Source organism: Atta cephalotes, assembly GCF_000143395.1.
Source record: "Atta cephalotes unplaced genomic scaffold scaffold00030, whole genome shotgun sequence".
Taxonomy (NCBI): domain Eukaryota; kingdom Metazoa; phylum Arthropoda; class Insecta; order Hymenoptera; family Formicidae; genus Atta; species Atta cephalotes.
Genome location: NW_012130094.1, coordinates 800,626 through 821,101, shown reverse-complemented (window position 1 = coordinate 821,101; position 20,476 = coordinate 800,626). Strand labels below are relative to the sequence as shown.

At 35.6% G+C, this 20,476-nt stretch overlaps 1 protein-coding gene across 1 annotated transcript in view; it reads right to left on the bottom strand.

Moving 5' to 3' along the window:
* LOC105620847 overlaps positions 1-15,420 on the bottom strand; it is a 28,362-nt gene extending 12,942 nt beyond the window's left edge. The window contains exons 1-2 of the mRNA XM_012202323.1: positions 14,883-15,420; positions 14,014-14,347 (exon numbers count right to left, since the gene is read on the bottom strand). Of these exons, the coding sequence (XP_012057713.1) occupies positions 14,014-14,347; positions 14,883-15,420 (872 nt within the window). The remainder of the gene's footprint in view (positions 1-14,013; positions 14,348-14,882) is intronic.
* Between the last annotated feature and the right edge of the window lie 5,056 nt (positions 15,421-20,476).

The window sequence follows — 20,476 nt, the reverse complement described above, 5'->3', positions numbered from 1 at the left end:
AAATTATGAATAAACAGAATGTTATATTAATTTAAATTTATTGATTAATGTAGGCTCTTGCCTTAATTCGACGAAATTATACAGAATACTTAATCAAGGCGGCAGCCAATGAAAGCAATGGAAATTTGCAATAGATTCCTTACAGACGAGCCTACTTCGATCGCAATGTGTACAATTCATGTATTGAACAACTTATGGTTGCTTTACGATGGGACTATGCACAGTGCGAGCTATATTGATGTTCGCTTCGTTAGAACTTACTCGCAGCTTACAAACGTAAGCTGAAGTTCTTGCATTAACCAACAACCAGCGAAAAATCGAAGATGCGTAGTTCATTGTCAATGGAAAGAAACAGTTGGAAAGTATTTCCGGAAAGCGACCTCCGCGTGAGTGAATCACTTTTGATCGAAGTTTACATGGATATAAATACACATTTGTAGTCTATATCGAACGAGCTAACTTTTGCTTGCGTAAACGTTTTTCCGGATCGGTGCCGTGAACAACATGCTCATAAAAGTAATCTAATCGTTTTCTGCAAAGAGTTCAAATGAAAAGACGAATAGAAAATAGAAAATCTTACTCTTTTGTTTTTCATCTTTTGAATGAGATTGAAAAGTGACATATAAAAGATGATGATACTTTGTAAAAGTGCAGAATTAGTGTATTATCACTGACTTCAGTGTTACATTTATAACTGTAATATCAGTGAATATTTACTCAAAAATAATACACACACTGATTCATTTTTAGAAGTTATGATTTCTACAGATTGAATCTGCAGAAAATCATAATTTCTAAAGATAATACAATATATTATAACTGAAAAACAGAAAATTTATAAATGAAAAAATTCACTGATGATTATATCAGTTATAAGTGTAGCACTGAAGTCAGTAATAATACAATGATTCACTTTTACAGAGTAAATAAATGATTTTAATTGATTATTGAGCATTTGGGCATACCGATGTTGAGAATCGTAATGCAGATCATGATGCCATGAGATTAATTTGCGACGGACGTTAATAAATGAGTCTCGGGATGGACGTTAATAAATGAACCTTTAGATCGCCAAATACCTGTCCTACCAAATCAGTGTCCTATCAGTGTCGCGTATTCAACCGACTGGTGGCATTCAGAAGATATAGACTCGAGTTTCAGTTAGTAGCTTTTAAGCTCTAATTTGCTGCGTATGTCAGCCCAAATTCTGCTGCTGGAATACTTGTATATAATTTCACCGTTACGAAGATGAGAGACGATGCACATTAATATATCCAGGAATTCAATATAAACGTATGGTGCAATTTGATTGAGTGGCATGTGAGCTTCGAAGAGCGACGCAATTCGTAAAATGACACCAATAATAGGGTAATATGTTATAAAACACGGTACAAAAGAGTAATAAAATAAAATAAAATAATTGGTTTACACGCTGTGCAATTTTATAAATGAATACATACTTGTTTTTCGGGTAAAATAATGTATATAATTAACTTAATATAGAAATATAAGAAACAAATTATTGTCGATGCTATTTGTGCAATATTTTCTTTCAATAAAACCTATGCAACAAATTGCGATTATGTATCGATATAATGTCACTTGCAAATTTGCAACAATTATTCCCAATTATCTGTATTTATCGAGTGAAATGTTCGAGTGAAAAGCGACATGATGTTCCACGCCGGCGAATGCGGCATACTGTCGGAAGCATGATCAAAAATTGATAGCGCGAGGTGCAGTGCCAACGACGGTGAAATCATTGATGATCCGATGGAAACTAGTTTCCCGTTTAGCCTGAGGCAGTTGCTGAATTTCTCCAAGTTCTGAAACTGTTCTTCATTCTCTTTAAACATACATCTATTTCAGATTAGAGAAATTTCGATATATCAAATTAGCATATTAAATGCTATAAAGTTCTATCTTCTTTTATATTTTAAAAAAACACAAATTAATTGATTTTTCATATATGACATAAGAAAAAAACGTGGATAAAACATGTCTTGAAATTATCTCACTAAGATTTACACTTAAAAAATAGAAAAAGTTTGTCATTTATACAATAGCCTTTAAATTGGAATGCATGGAAGTTGAATCTTTAAAAAAATGAATAAAAGACACAGTTAAAAGATTATTTATTTGAAATAGTCTCTCTTTGGTAAAATTTTCTTATTTTTTCAATATTAAAAAAAAATTTTTTGTCCATAGACTTGCACTTCCATATACTTTTACACACATCATCGAAATATCAAAACTAAAATGCATATATTTTTCAGTATTTTCACTAGAAAAAGGTCAAATACATTTTCCGAAAATTGATAGTGAATACCAAGAGATTCTCTACCACACGTTTCTAGTTTTTTTCTTTTTTTCTCATAATTTAATACTATAAGCTGTTCCGTGCCCGAAGTACAATATATATTGATAGCTAAGACAAAAAAACCGGACAAAACCGAAATAGCGTATTTTAAAGTGCTTTCAGTTTTTTATTAAATGGAAACGACACTCTTCTTTAAATCCCGCAGCGTCAAATCACGTAAAGCCATCGTTCTGCCTGCACATATAACTCATACTATTACAGTCGTAAAAACAAACCAAGAAATTTAATTTCACCGTGGCTTAAGCGGCAATTCTCTTGAAAAACATGATGAGTTTCGCTAGACCGCAGCATTGGTTTGCACCTTGGAATCGGCAGCGGAGATATAATTGCGAAATTTTAGTTTAATTAACCGAATTCAGATATGAGATACTAAATATGACACTGAATGCGATACCACTTTCTTTTTATTAGTTGGCAACTGGAATCTCATTTTCTTCACTTCGCGAAAAAGGAATCTTTGAATTAAAACTGGCACGTTACATTGTCCGTTTTTTGTTACATACCCAAGAGAGCTTTTCCGAGAAGCACAACAAGTCGCTTATGTCCAACAATCTGGACGCGCAAATTTTCCAGCAGCAACTTGTGGCTGTCAAGCAAGTATATTTCTAACACTCCACGAAAGAGAAAAAAATAGCTGCGACAATGGTGTGACTCGTTATAAGAAATTGTTTCCCGCTGTGAAAAGTGTGGAAATGTCGTAGTGAAATGTCTCCGTAAAAAATAGATTTTGAGAAATTTTGCAAAATGCTAAATGAATATTAGTTTATATAAAAGTTTATATAAACTTTATTTCAAAGATAGCTCAGCCTGTTATGTAACAGATTTTTTATTTTCACGGACATGATAAACGTACGAGGATGCAGAAAATCAACATTTTTATATTTATTTTACCATTTGTCTTTGTAGTCCATTCATGGAGAATTTTCAATAAACTAAAATAAACAACTGATTGATAATCCATTGCAGAATAAATATAACAAATATATATAACAAATTTAAACGTGATAAGATGGCAAAATAGTGAGTATCGGCCAATACCGAACGAATAGAGCGGAGTGCATTTTCTTCGCCCACGCCGTCCTTCGAACCGAAGAATGGCGACGAAAGAAATGCCGCAAGAAACTTACGATCTCTCTTTTTATTATATCACCACCAATGTCCTTGCCGAGCTGCATTCCTCTCGACCGACCACCTTGCATCGGTCACGGATTTTTCTCGCCCCGTTTGCAAGCCCTCGCAGTGTTTAACGACTTTTTTTCCTTCTCGTAGCGAAACGCAGTGGATCAATATAATTTTCTTAAGTGACCTATTACGACATGTATTATATGTACGTACAATACACCTATATTCACCTGAAGCAATTATGAAAATTAAGTATGATTTTTATTCGTTGGAAATATTGGCAATTTACAGATGATAAAATAAATAAATATAAACTGCATAAATACAATAAACAGATAAACTCAATATATATTTCATATATTAACAACGTAAAAAAAGGAAACAAAGAATTGCATTCTATAAGCATTATATTATTATAGTTGTAGTTATAATTTACAATTTCAGTCGAAGAATACTTTTTAAGTTCTTCCGTTGATCCATATCCGTATTTCCAGAGACACATAATTTCAAAGATTCGACAGAAATTCGCTTGTGAAGCCGAGCTAGAATTCTCTGAAACGATTTCGCTGGAATTGCTTCATTCGATTTCCAGGGAGACCGACTCTACTTTGGTTCGTATATTTCATTCAAGTATATACTTGCATCAACTTCTTACTTGAAAAAAATCTAATTTACTACACTTACGTGTCGCAAAATTTAAGACATAAGTTTAAGTAAAAAGCTGTATTTCCAAAATTATTCATCGAATTATTGTACTTTTATTATTAAAAAATAATTTTAAAATAAAGTTTACAATTCTTGCAAAGTGATAAGCTCTGACAAGCAAACAAAATAAATAAATATAAAAAATGAATAAGGTCTTTGTTCTTAAAAGTCATCAATCTGTCTTGTATATTTTCCTTCGATACCGGTTAAATTAAATTTAAATCTGAGATTATTCTCTTGAATTAAAAAAAGGATATTTTATCGTAACTGTTTTTAGCATTAACTGTTATATTCTCGATATTTCTATTCTTTTATTTTTATATATAGCTTTTATATATAATACATCAATATTAAAATTCAACGCGTATTTTAATCACACATATTTCATGTATGATTCGTCATATATAAATTATATAATATATGACAATAGCATCATTTTATTCAAAACGTACGTATAGAAATTAAAACATAAATCCTGCACAGAAAAACTAATTTTACTGAGATATCAAAAAATTTAGCTATATACAATTCTAAAAATAGTTTTGTTGGATCATTAAATCATTATGTAGAAAACTCAAACAAGACGAGCAATGTTGCAAAAACATAGTGCTCCGTAGTGCTTGAAATTTTTGCGATAATCTTTTTCTGATTAAAATGTAAATGTAAATTATTATATCGGTATTAATATATGTTTAGTTCGAATTAACATCATTAATCAGAATAATTGATTACATATATGAATATTATATGTCATATACTTAAATAAATTAAATTTACAATGATAATAAATTTTCTGTTTCTCATTTATATGTTGGATATAATCGCAACTTTACTTCATATTTTATTAAAATGTAACACTATATAAGAACATCCACAATCATTTCAAATGAGAATAAAGTCTTTCTTAACGTAACGTTGCTGAAATATTAAAAATTAAAAAAATTAAGTAAATATAGTATTGAAGATAATTTTGTTGGATATAAAATAATTATAAAGAAAATTCAAACATGATTAATACTGCAAAAAATTCTAATATTCTAACAATCTGCCTAACGTTTATCATAATTATTTTGATAGTCCGATAAAATTATTTTCAGACTTATATTTAGCTAAATTTTTAGATACTTCAGCAAAACCGTTTTTCTGTCTGTGCGCTCTGCGAGCGCATAAAAAAAAATAAATTACCAAATCAAAATAGTTTGTGATATCGGCGAAGTGAAGAAAGTACGAACTTGAATGCATGAATCTCATATTTGAAATACTTTTCGCCGTTACTACTCTTTACTGGAAACTGGCAGCAAGACGACAAGGCACACGATCGATGAGTGGTGTTTCGCCATCTGTTCCAGCGCGGACCGCTTGGGAACTCGATTCAGCGCTCTACACCTCGTGCATAACTTATCCAAAGGGACGTGCTAAACGTATTAGGATCGTTTTTACACTCAACCAATGGGCAAAGATTTACCGATTCGCAGACGAGCTCGATACTTATCTAACGTGAATAAGTATTGACCGGGTCAATCATCGCACGTCCTGTTGCAGATGTGGACCGACCAATTTAGGAATCGTTTTACCGCGATTTGATAGAGTTGTCATCGACTGACATAAATTGAACATTATTACAGCTATACGAGCGCGAGCGTTGCGTAATAATGCTACAATTTATAAGAACGTGTGGGAGTACAGGAACCCTGAAGCCACAGAGTTTCGACGGTGCTCGAATTGGAAATGACCCTCTAAAATTCCGTTTTCGGATTTTTGAACACGTTTCGAATGTTATTCATATATACAACTCGCGTTGTATCTGTATATCTACAAAATATAGAACAGAAGTTATCAATGTAAAAGGAATGTAATGGAATTGAAGCAGTTCGATTGAAATCAAAACTCTTTAGTATGGTAGCTCTTCATAGAAATGTCAATCGATCGATGTCGGTGATTAACGTCAATAACTGCAGTTTAAATGGAGATAGCAGTATTCACAGAATACGCCGTTAATAATTGTTACATGTGTTATGCATGGTTTCGTTGCCTAGTTAAATTACTATGTATCGATTTCAGTTGCATTGACAGAAAATCGCACTATCGATTGCATTGTTGCCCTGTGTACCCTATTGTTCATGCTTTTTTTAATTCATTTTGATCTCGGGCTTTATATGATTATATCATAAATAATAGTCAAAGTACAGATAATTAAACCAAATTCTTTGCGTGAAAAGTTCAGTTTGTTCAATAAAGATATACATGAAATGCACTTCAAAGAAGCGCGCCATGACCTGCATTTCAGTCTTCATATTGTTTCTAACATAGCTACTTTTCCTCATTGCGCGTCAGACGGCAGCAAACTTTCAGTGCGACATCGCGGAGCGGTAAACAACAACAACGTTGGCACCGTTCCGAATAATATGAAGGAAATTGATGCGGAAGTTTCAATAGATAATTTTTCAGACCTGCTAAGTTATGAATTCCCAAAATTTCTTAAGAGGTATTATCAAGGAATATCTAGATCTCAACTTTGTTTCTTAACTTAGATCTTTGGTTACTGCGGTGTGCAGTACGAAATTCCCACAAAATTTTTGATGATTCCTTCCTGAAGAAGTAACTTCAATAATAATTCTGTTCAAATAATAATTCTGTTCACATAAATGTTGCAATAAAATGCAATTTGTCTTTTACGTTAATTAGCAAACTTTATGAAAGAAGGATTATCACGACGGTCATAAAAATATTTTTAACTTTGCTCATCAGTTTAAGACATTAATCTTACTTCAACTTTCATCTCCTTCTTTAACTCTTTTAATCATAATTAAAAGCGCAAAATCTCATAAAAGCCTTTATATATTTCTCGCGATTCCGTTCGCGCTGGTGCCGTGGAGATTTGACTTTACTTTTATAAAAGGACTGGAGTGGCTCCATGGAACGTACGTCAAAAGCAATTAAACTACAATCGTGCCTAATGGCGAGCTAGATAACCACTTCTGCACCGATCGTACCGAGCAGTGGCGCCTGCCACTACGTAGTAGATGTGTACGATATCGTGTAAGATCGTGTGGCGTACACGCGTACGAGCATGTAAAAGATGTACTTGTATGTATAACGCGCGACCTCGACGCGTTGAACTGATTTAGTTTGATCGAAACCATAATTCCGTGAGATGGGAATAAATGAACGTGTCGAGCACGAACATAAGATTGAATAAATAGTCAATAATGTAGGAATCCCGAATGGATCCATTGTGAGGACAGCGAATAGTGCATGAGATACTGTTGCAATATTCCTTGGAAGCATACAATTCCTTAGAAAGTTCTACCTGACGAAAAGGCTCTTGCGGGTAACTCGTTTGATTAACAAAATATTAATACAGACAACAATGTGCAGGAAAGTAGAAATACAGAATACTCCATTATGTTGATCTTAACAGAACAAACGTGTGAAAATTGAGATCCATTTTATGTTGCATTCTGATGATGAGAAATTTGTACATATATATTAAGATATTTATATATTTTCTTCTTATAATATAAAAGTCTTTTTTATATATGGTGATGTCTCAAGTATTTGCTCCATTTAAGAATTCTGTTTTTTTCTTCTATCACTCCATTATGTTGATCCTAGTAGAATAAATGGGTGAAACTCGAGGTATGAATTTTATATTACATTCCAATAATGTAAAAGCGATTTGTTTTTATAGACATTAAGGCCGATAGTTCATAATCGATTTTTATATTATATTTGAGATTGTCTTAAGGACAGATAGTTTTAAGATGTCATAAACCGATCAGAAAACTGCATTAGCATTTTAAGATATTATTTAAGACAATTTTAAAATAAGAATGGATTATAAATACCACTTTAAGATATTTATGTTTTCTCTTTATTATAATTAAATAATCTTTTTTATATATGATGACCTATTAAATTTCTGTTTTATTTAAGGATTCTGTTTTTTCTTCAAATTCTCGAGAGGATTTGATTACTTTAATCATATTTATTTTGTAATTAGAACGTACCAAATAAGAATATTATTCAGAATTCTTTGATATCTATTTTAAAGTGTAGTAATTCTTAAAGAACACTATTCTAAAAGTTAACATTATGTTTAGAATTCTAACGGCATCAGAAATGCCTTAGAATTAATATCCCTTTCAGTTTCCGTTATCCTTCTCCGTCAGGTAAACCCGTTGCACGCTAAGCTCCATAGAGTTAATCTTCCTTCGATGTATCGCCGTTACCGCAAACGCCTCCACGTTTTGGAGGCAGAGGCAGTTATATGTCGTGTGCACGAAGCAATTAAGCTAGTATTGCAACTGTATTTTGCGTGTGCGTTGGTAAAGTCAGTTTCCCTTAAGCTCTGTCTGATCGTACACTGACTGTAAAATCATGTGTACCCATGTGCGATTTTACAGATGAATTACGCGCAATACATGCGTTTATAACCGATGACTCAAGAAATTATGTAGCGCACAAATTATTATGACAATGTAAAGCAGCAGAATACTGTTTATAAGAAGAAAACGATAAATGAAACTTGCACACAAGTATCGAAACAAAAAGATGCAATAATTGTGTATATAATATATCGGAATATGATTTGCAAAGAACGTTTTATGTTTCTAGTGAACGCACAAGATAAAAATTCTCTTTCACGATTTAAATTATTATAAACCAAATTAAATCGTTCGCATGGTCAATTTTATAAAAGAAAGATTATTTGCCACCAATTTTTGCGCATAATAAAAATAAATTTTTCGATATTATCATCGATTATGAATTATTCTTTAGACACGTCAGCGCTCAAAGTTATCATGCGTATACGCCAGAATCGTAAACAATTGTAAACAATACCAGCTCTTCGAATTAAATAAATATTTAATTACAAAGCTAACAGTACGTGCCTCTCACGAAATGCAGGACAAATGCAATTGCAGGCAACTGCATTGCGTGAGACAGTGAACGATCTATCTCTACTCTATTTATCGTTTCTCGATTACTGTCAATTTTTTTGCGACAATTTGCTCAGTCGCTTTGCGAAGTAAATCAGCCGTAACTTCATGCGTCCGAAACATACCGAGCGGCATTGCTCAAACGTCAAATTAACCACAACGCGTCGGTTGAAGCCATGCAATTTGCCCATAATTGGAAATTCCAATGTTTATTCTTCCTACATCCTGAGTCTACTCTTATAGGATAACTAGAATAAGTATGAAGTTACGACTTTTTAAACTAATTGGCGTGAATGTTGATTCAATTAGTAGTTAAGTATTACGGAATGAGGGAAATGTAAAACAATGTGCTTTAATTCATTATTTTGCTAAATGTATTATTTATATTTTACATGTAAAATGTATGCAAAACATTATCACATCATATTAAGAATTTAGTGCAAAATATAATTCAAAATAAAAGTAATCGATTTGTATTTTTTTCTGAAACTCTCTTAGAAATTTTTATTCAATACATTTCTAACATCAATTATATCTTTCGTCATCATGTCAGAAACATTCCAGTTGAATAAATCATTCGTACATAAAAATTGAATACTGAAAGGTAGTGATTAATTATTTATTTTAAATATTAAAAGCACTACTGTTGTTCAGTGTTTTTAATACACAAAATAAATAATTTTTAATGTTAAATTGGATTTTTGTAAGAAAAATATATTTAAAAATAAGAAATGACAATTTTAAAGTAACAGTTTCATGTAAAAGGTAAAAATATCTTTAGAATTTTTCAAGCAGTTGAATGTAGTAGTTACTTATAAATTAACCCGTCAGCAAAAGTATATAAGTATATCCTTTTGTAAGTTTTTGGCCAAGATCCAGCTATGGGAGGAGGCCAGCCATAAATGTCATTGAGTAAAGAAAGATACAAATGACGTTAACTTTTGCGCGACATTCTTCTCGACTAACTATCCTCAGTATGTTCAAAGAGGCTACCTCCGATGTGCCAGTTTAAAATCTCATTCATTTTCGCGCTAATAGCCACGGAAACTTCAGCCGCGCCGTAAAACGAGTTTCCGGGACATTCTCTTATTCACGTGTTGACACGAAGCTACGGCTCTTTCAGAGCGCTGTTTCAATTAAAAGTTCGAGAGGATTTTTTTTTTATCTTTTTCATCCGCTTATGTACGATGTCATCTCGCCGTGGTCGCAAGTTAATGAGTACGCTTAAATATACCTACTACTCTTCCATTTTCTTCAGAAGCTCGATTCTCTGTGATTCTCAGCGATTCTCAGAAAAACAACCGTCAAATATACCGATTATTTTACAAGATGTACTTTGCGTGACATAAATTTGAGAGAGCTAACTCTTCTTCTTCTTCTTCTTCTTCTTCTTCTTTCTCTTTTTTTCGCGGAAGCAACTCCTTTTCACGGGAAATGGAAGTGTTCCTTATCGCGATTACGAGTCCATTTATCTCACATAATATATATATATATATATATATATACGATGAAGCGAGAGCGAAAAGTTTGCTGTAATCGTTAACATGATAATAGTACTGCGCGAATTATATCTGAGTGAATTTTTCGCATTTAAGAAGAATTTCTCGTATTTCATAGTATGACCGGCTTATCCGTTTGTCTCGTGGAAATTCTGAAGAAGAAAGATACGATAACGAAATTTACCGTACTTCATCTTTACTCTCCTTTGATACGAAACGTGATCTCTAGTAACAGTAACACGACAGTGGTATCGTGTATCGCATCTTTTCTCTAGCGTGCACGACAAATTTCGAGGATATCGTTGAACGGAGATCAAACAGTGTGACATGCAAAATTATCGATTTAATAGATCGTTTCAGATCGGTCTTATAAATATCCCGTGGGATGCAGGAATACCATACGACTTGACAATTTTTCACAACATTTTATTTCGCACTTTTTTCTCTTTTCAATCTTTATAATCTTTATATAAATTCCATGATGATCTTATCTTTACTACTTTTTTTCTTATTTGTACTACTTAACGAGAATCGATGGTGACAATTGCATTGAAAGTCGTTGTCAAAATACGAAAGTTTGAATGCATGAACTGCAGGGAAATGATACACGCCAATTTTATTCAGATAGAATGCGATTACCGAGATAATCCTAAAATCCAGTGTCCGAGCAAACATAATTACATATTACGGATTACAACGATTTGTGCGACAACTCTCGTGGCTTGGCGAGATAAAAGCGAAAAATCCTGACAACGAAATACCGTTTGTGGTGGAAATGCACACGATACGTTTAGTAGCACAACTTTGCGAAGAAAAAGAAGAGATAAAAAGAGGAGAAACGAAGAGAGAGAGAGAAAGAGAGAGGGGGAGAGAGAGAGAGAGAGAGAGAGAGAGAGAGAAGAAGAGAGAAAATATAACATAGCCAGGGTCGCCGGTTATTCCAAATGTATGACAGCCGAGGCTGCCATTTGCTAGCTGTCATCCTTGCCACCCCCGATCCTCCTCTTCTAATACCATCGTCGTGGAAATGACAAACGGTCAAAAGTAGAAAGATAACAAGGTAGCTTTTGGAGAGGAATGAGTCCTTGAGACGCGCGTCTTGTTGAATCGCGATGCTTTCAGTAGAAACGATTTTTGGCTTCAATCGCACATCAACTTCTTACATTTGCCGTTACTTGAACGTGGATTTAATATCTTACCCTCGTAGAGTCGTAGCGCAAAACTCGATAAGTCCATTTCCAACGATTCTTCGGTGTGTACAAAGTACGCATGAGAGATGAGAATACATTTAGAAATAACAATACATATAATTTTTTCCGTTTTTGCTGCCTTGTATGGGCTGTTGTTATAATACATTAGCTTCTTGACGACATGTGATTTTTTTGGTTTAATAATCTGGTCCCTTTTATTTCTCTTAAGCGTTGATCTGTGCAAGGGGCATGCGACAGCGAAAATTCAGCAGTTGAGCGAAATAGTGATCGACAGATTCGATAAGTCAATAATTATAAGTCATATTTTAGGCAGTATGACAGTCGATAATTCTGACATGACTCTGAATTTTTAGTATTTTTATTTCAAGTTGTTTTATTGAAATATTCTATTCAAGTACTTTAGGCAGTCCTGTTCTAGAAAAATTGCTATAATATATTATCAAGATTTTACATGAGGCACTTTTATAAAACCTCTTACTTTAATGAGAAAAATGTAACTTACATAATATATATATATATATATATATATGATTCGTTTCGCTCAACGACTCAATTAAGAAGAAAAATTAAGGGGAGAAGAGAAAAGACATTCGGAAGATTGGCAGATTACGCGAGTTACACGAGTTACGCGCTGCTCAATGCTTGTTCACGCAACATATCAATGTTCGTGAGAGAGATAGAGAGAGAGAGAGAGAGAGCTGTCGATTACTCCGAGTGCACGGAATTACTTACGGCATCCGATCGACAATTAGAGATCTCTTTTTACATGTTCATTGCGTTGCACGGAGAGCGCCGTCACGGCTTTTGGCAGCGCACTCGTTTAATGAGATGAATGCCTTTTGGAGCTAATTAGCGGAGATTACGAGAGAGAGATGATGAATCGATATCCGATTTCCGTTTCTGCAATTCGCTCTTTTCTGTAATAATATGATAAATGTGTATTTCTATTCTTAAGGCAGCGCTCCGTGTTCCGTCGTGTATCAAAAGCACTAGTATTTGCAGCAAAGCATTTTACATGTAAATTATAGTGAGTCAGAATAAACGTTGGTTTATATCATTTTACAGTGAAGTACTATGAATTGCATGCAGTAACAAGTTTTCTCGGAAAATGTCAGCAACGTAAGTCAATATAAATATCTAAATTAAACGATGATACTGCGAAAGCGAAGAAGCGTCAAAGCGGATTTAAAATTTTTTTCGATAAACAATTGTCCTAATTATACAAAGATCGTAATCTCTACTTTGCTTTCGCGTTCCAACGAGTTCAAGTATTAATTTTTACAAAATGATTTCTAAAGAAAAACTCTTCTGTGTATTAATTGGAGTCTAATTTTGAATATTGCAAATTTTAATGAAAACGATCTTGACAGTGAAGACATTTTCGTAAAATTTTTGATATTATGTAACGCGAATTAAAAAAAAATTATTTGTCATTTTCTTAAATATATAAATAGAATGAAGAAAAGATTGTATATTGCCTGATAACACGATCATATAAATAATTATTTATGCACAACGGAACACGAAGATTGATAAGATTACACCAATCAATTCTTGAAAAATGATCTTTGAGATACCTTCTAAGGCAGTATTTGCAGCCAAAAGAGTTTAGCATCGTTTCACGACGACAGTAAGTACGGTGGTAGTAACATCATTGTTAAGTCATCTTTGTCTTATGTACAGTTTAGAAAGTTTATTTGCCTCGTCAAATACACCTTCTAAATCGGATGACTTCTGGCACACTTCTAACTCGTTATCGATTTTTTATACTCATGCAGCAGCTGTAATATTACAATAATAATTGCTGTATTAACACCAATTTACCAGCTTTGTGTGTGACTTGTCATTATTATGAGTATTGTTAACTCCATTAATATCAGTGCGCGTGGATTTTCGACGTTGTTAGGGCGATTGAACAATTATTTACAATAACAAAACACTTTTATTCCATGTGACAACTCTACTCTACTCTACTCTATTCTATATACGTTCCATTCAACTAACAAGGGCAAAACTTTAAATTCATTCAGCATAAACGTGTGTATTATGGATATATGGTTAGCTAACCTAATGACAATCCGTACGTCCGTCGAAAAAAAATTGTCCAGGTATACGAACGTGTGTGTTTTCTGGCTTTGGTGGAAACTAATTACCTGAGGTCGTTGCCCCTGGATCTTCTCATGCCGCGCGGCGGATGTCGCGGTGGTGGCGTGCACCTGCAGTCACAGTGCATCACACACAGCGCGACGCTAGTCGCGAGAGTCACTACGAAAGGCGCCGCGAAGAAGTGCATGATGGTAGCGACCTGTGCCTCGCGATTATAGTTCGCCATCACTATGCTACCGTTCACCCGGCTATAATGGCAAGGAAACTTCGCGCCTTCGTAACCCAACTCGCGGGTGAAGTTCTTGCAATCGACTACCGGCGGATATCCGCAACCCTTGATGTTCACCAGCAGCACCGCCTCGACGTCCCCCGGAGAGGACACTGTTCGACAAAGAGATATTTTACAGCGAAGATTAGCATTGGAGAGATTTGAATTTTTGTGCTTGCCAAGTACAATTGTGCATGCAATCCACAACGTTGATCTATCAAATCGAAATGTATTCCAATTTCACTTCGATTTCCCAGGCGATACATTCTATTTTATAGTCAAATAGCAATAGAGAAAGAAATAGCGATATCCATTACCCCTTTTCGAATTTTATACAATAGATTCCATCCGTTATGTCTCGAATTCTACGTTCAGAATGGTGACATAAATCGTATAGACTATCTCACGTTCAACAATGTTATGTTTCGAAACAAAAATCATAGTATGGTATTTCAGATTTTCTACCTTCTACTTTAATCTTCCTATCTCTTTCTCTATTACTTTAGCTCTTTTTTTCCAATCCGATTTAATGTCCAATTTATTTTATCACCAATTATCATTCTCGTAATTACATTAGTTATATGAAAAATATAAAAAAAAATGGGAAAGGGAAAAACGCTAAGGAACACTGCGACTTAGTGATCCTACCGGCAGTGACGGTGCTCAGATCAGCTGTGATGTTCGCGGTGATGTTCCTGCCGCCGGTGTCGTTCTTCATACTGGCGTTACTCCACGGCGTGTACGTGACGTATATGTGGGTGCAACTGTACACATCACTGGTGCATCCCTCGCGGCACGAGCTCCATGTGCAATTGAAAAGACCAGCAAGGTCCTCGCGCCGCGAGGTTGTGCAGATCACCGGCTCCGGCGAGAAGTCTGCCGCTAGGGTACTGATGGCTGGATCGACGTAGAGCGGCACCAGGAAGAGGAGTGCCGCGCCGCCTGAGGTGGCGACGAAGGCCAGCGCCGATGTCGCGTAGAAATTAAACCGCTGACGGCAGGTACGCCGTGGCGGTCGGCGCCGCGACGCGCCGAACCCGAGCTCCAACAGCTTGCGACGACGTAGCTCCCGCTCGTGGAAGTCGTGCTCGCCGCCGCTGTCCCGACCTTGATGTCCCCGATCGTAATCGCTCTGGCACTGGCTGCAACTCGCCTCCAGCAGGAGTTCGGAGCTGCTTCCGCGCATCACCCGGGACGGCTCTCTCGTAATCGAGACGACGCTATGCGACTAAGTTCCTTCTACGGCTTCTTCTTCTTCTTCTTCTTCTTCTTCTTCGGATGGTGCTGGCTGCTGCTCGATGCTCGGTTCTGCGACGATTCATCGAGCGCGCCAATCTACAGACCGATCATCGCTTCGTTAGACGTGACTTATAGGGGGAGGGAAGGGATTTTTGATCCTCCAGGATCAACTGTCGAGTAGACATGCATCGATCATCGGTTTCCGCGTGGACGATTTGTCCGGCAGGGTATCAGAGATCAAGTGAACTTGATTGCGATTCCGTCTTTCGCTAGGAAGCATTGAGCAAGGTCGTTTCCTAACTTGTTTGCGTTTCGAAATTCGATGTATAATCGTCAGGTAACTATGTAGACCGATGGGGATTTCATCGAACGATATGAATTGCTCGATACAAAAAATTAGGATATAATTTGCGCCGAAGGTGCAACTTGTGTTATTTTTACTCTCAATCGACGGATTCCGTGTTATTGTTTCACTGATTTACGCTCTGTCGTCGCGGATCTCCTTTCGAAATCCCGAGGGACATCGTGAAGATCTTGCAATCGATGCTGCGCGCTTTGCAAAGTTCCAAGCACGCTTTCTCGCGATGGCCTTGGCTCGACATTACGCGAACAGGATTCGAATGAATTTGATTACCGCCGCGTCAGCATCTTCTCAAGTTACTCGAGTGGGCATTTGTAAATCTCGGCATCGTGTGTAGATAGGCCACGTACTACAGTACCTCTCCTTAATTCACCCCCTTGACTTTTCAGCCGTGGAAAGTCCCTGCTTTATCACTATACATAACGACCTTGTACACTTTAAGGTTCCTTTGGGTTATCAAATTGAGTCGATCGATCACGACCTTTCAGCTGCTGCCGTTTTGCAGGAAATCGTGCATTTCGATAATGCGCGCGCGTAGCAGCCCCGCGCACATATATGAAAAATCGTCGAGAAGGCTGGTGATCCTCACACGCGTTAGAAAAGTCGCGTGCTATTTTCAAAATTGTTAATCTGTTGATCCCAAGTTAGGCCTGTCGTTCGTTTTCGTTTATTAATTTTTTTTATATATCGGTAAGGCGCACATTGTGATATTTGAACGACGGATATCGAGTCAAAGGAATTCGATATCGCGTATGTTAAACTTACTGACAAGCAGATCGACGTGACACGATTATTTCTATCCTCTACCTAATGATTCACCAGCTTTAAGACTGACCGTAAATAATGCTAAAGGAAGCCACAATTGTCAACATTTTCTTCGCTAAAGAAGGCGCTTTTCATCCGAGATATTGGCCGTTGCGCAATTACTATCGTCAGGCATTCGCAATCAACAGCGGTCGAGACACTTGACGATTTGCCACGCGCTCCAGATCGATCCACTGAGATATCTGTCTCTACCGGAAGAATAAAATACTTGGCGCACTCTTGGAGATTCAAAATCCGTGCGAACCTCCGCCGGTGAATCCTTGACGCGATCTACCTGTCGTCCCACCTGGCTCCTGCGACGAAGTATCATTCGCGGTAACACTAAACGGGTTTGCCTTAACACCAGCTCACATCCGCAACTGGTTGCCGAATTCTTGGCATCGACATCGGTTGTGCCGCGATCCCGAAATTCCCGTCGCACGCGCTACTCCTCGTCGTGGTACCAATAATTGATTCGCCGCTGTCGATCCTTCCTGAATACATGGAACACGCACACATACACACGCACACCGGTCGCCACGACTGGATCACGATGATCCTATAGATCCTACGATCTTAAAAGAAGAACGGTGTCGCGATGAAGGCGCGACCGGGGGACCAGGACAGATGTTCGCGGGGCTTCCTTCTCCTCCTCACGCGTACGAGCACCAGCGGCGTTCCTGGCGAATGCCGTCCGCCTCGCGGATCGCGGGTTAAAGCGTGACTATTCGAACACCTCGGCGAGGAGTCCTCGACAGGACAGGCCGTGGTCCGAAACGACAGGGCGGGGTTCCAGGCGCGCATGAGCGACGGGTACAACCCCTCGCCCTCGTACCCCGTCGTGCCACCCCCGCGATGCATTCTCCTTGTTTACGCTTCTGCCTGTCCCGCCTTGCTTCTTCTACGGGATGTCCCGAAGCCACCGTGTGATGTTTTAGCAGCGATCGAAACTCATTGACACACTGATGTCAATTTCTCGAGACGAGATATAATTTCGCGAGAAACGACTCCCGCATTTTTATCAGAAAATACATTTATTGCGTTTAGCAATAATGCGCAAGAAAGAAAAATGCAAGAGAAGTTATCTGATTGTGTATGTTATCTTTATATTTGTTTGAAACATCGAATTTTAGGGATAAATTCGAAAAAAAAAAATATTGAAACTTTACGTAAATTTTGAAAATATTTAAATATTTTAAAGAGAAAAAGTAGGAAAATATAAAATGAGTTTAAAAGTTGATTCAGAATTAAAACATTGAATTAGGAAATATTTTCTAAATTAAATTAAGTGGATTAAATTTCATTTAATTATGTTTAATTCGTAAAAAGTAAATGTATTCTCAAACGCTTGTAGCTTATTTTTAAAAGATTGATATTTTGATAATTATTTTAAAAAGAAGTTTCTTCCTAAACAAATGGGAAGTCTTCAAAATACTACCCGATAGACACTATCTGGGACACTATGTATATGTCGCGAACAAGCAAGACTTTAACGCGCATTCTGTCTTTTCCCTCTTTCGATGTTCTATATATTATCATCTTTTAATTACGTTCCGTAATGAAGTCAATTTTTTAATCGTGTAAATAAAAGTTTTAACATTTTCGCATCACAGCGTGTGGATAGATGTTTTAAGGCTCTTTAAAAATTGTTTGACGGACGGAAGTTTAATATGGTTGACGATCGAATTTGCATAAATTAAGAGGTAATCCATGACACAAAAACTATCAAAGTTATAATGAATTTTTTTAATATTTTTAATTTAACAAGAAAATATAATGACAATTCAGCATTATAAAGTTACTTCTTGAAAGTTCTTTTGTGAGTCGTTGAGATGAATTAAAACACTCGCTTCCATCAATCATAATTTAAAATTAAAATGGAAACCCAAGCGGAGCAAAAATCATCATGACATCAAAATGGCGTCCGAATAACTCCAAAATGACTATTAAAAATCATTTTTCGATCAGTCATGATCATCATTCTTTTAACGTTATTTTTACGTTATTGTGATTTGTTGTTTTGCTTGGAAAAGAACCATTACACAGTCTTATTGTTGGTGGTCTATCGATCTCATCTGTCTCCACTTTTATTTACGGGCCTCCTGAAAGTAAACTCCTACGTGCAGAGTCTACATTTGCTCCAAAGTAGATTTTATTGCGCACTATATGATGTTATATATTGATAGTTTCCAAAATCATAGTGGTAAATGAGGCTAGGACGAGCGATCTACTTCTCTTCAGAGAGTTGTCCTAATTGTTACGTGTATGTCATGGCAACAACATGATCCTCGCAAGAGCATACCGGCCCTAACGATCAGCAGACGAGCGCGGCGTTGTTACCGATTATCCTAGATCGTCCAAGCTACGACCCTAATTCGCCACTTAAATCGCAATACGAATACTCGACGACCACTCGAGAATTTATTATAACGCTTAACCCGCGCGTGCTTCTCTGTACAGATTGTGAGATCGGATCGCGCTTCCGTTCACGACCGAATCTCCGGTGATTTAGGTGACGGGTCGGAAACATTAGGTCACACCTATCGTCGACTGATAGCGACGATTCCGAGGAACGCGTGTCAGCGTACTTATCGAAGTTCACGCTGGATACCCACGTCTTACGTTGATTGATGTGTATGCCGTAAGTTCTTAAAGTTGCAATAAACTTGAACTCAAGCTTCTCAAGCTATCAAAGTTTTCAGCAAATTAGTTTTTACACATAATCTTCCGCAGTACGATATTACGAGCAGTAATTTTTTATTCTTCTATGTTATACTGAATTGGTTTCGAATATATAATTAATGATAATGAAGTAATGATTTTTATTAATGGTGTATATATGTCACAGTCAAAGTGTTGACTGATTGTGAGTAACGTATACACTTACTATAGTTTGCTATAATCAATGTATGTATTAATCAACAAATTTAACACTTTGACTGTGCTAATATGCTAAAAAAATTTACTAAATTTTAATAAATATTTAAATTGTGTTAACTAAACGTTTATTTACAATAAATAAATTTATCAATTAAAAATAATATTTAAATCATAATACTTAAATCATAAATTAATGATTTTTATATTAAATAAATATGTTTATATTTAGTAAACATTTAGTTAATATTATTTAAACACATAAATATTCATTAAAACTTAATATATTTTTTTCAATATAATACATCGTAGTGGATTTTAGGAAATGAAGATATCTTTTTTTATAAAATATGCATATTATATTTTGAAAAATATATTTTCTTAATTAAGTAAATTTTATTTGTATAAATTAACTACATTTAATTTTTATTCTATTATATAGTACACACATAACAGCATGAAAAAATATAATATTGTGAATAATATATGTATATACAGAATATGTCCTAAGATTAAAAGATTTAAGGAATGAATCTTTCTTCTCACACACACACAAAACACACACATACACATTCGGGATGAAAATTTTATATGAAATTTGATATCAATGAAACGGCTTAGTTTTAAAGATATATGGTGTCAAATTGAAAAAAAATTTCGAAAATCATTCGGATTATTTTGATGAAACTTTGTATGATATTTAAAAGACATGCCTCATCGTTTGAAACTATATAATTTTCTTTATTTAATCTAGGACGGATAAGCGGATACGAAAAAAAATTGAAATTCCACTAAGTTTTCTTATGAAATTTTTTTTATAATAAATAGGATAAATCGGCAGAAAAAAGATTGTTGATAGAATATGCCATTTCTGAGATCATTACCTTTTAATTAAATAAAACAATTTTGCAATGTATAACAAATTTAAATTTATTTTTTGTTGAAAATGACTTTTATCGAA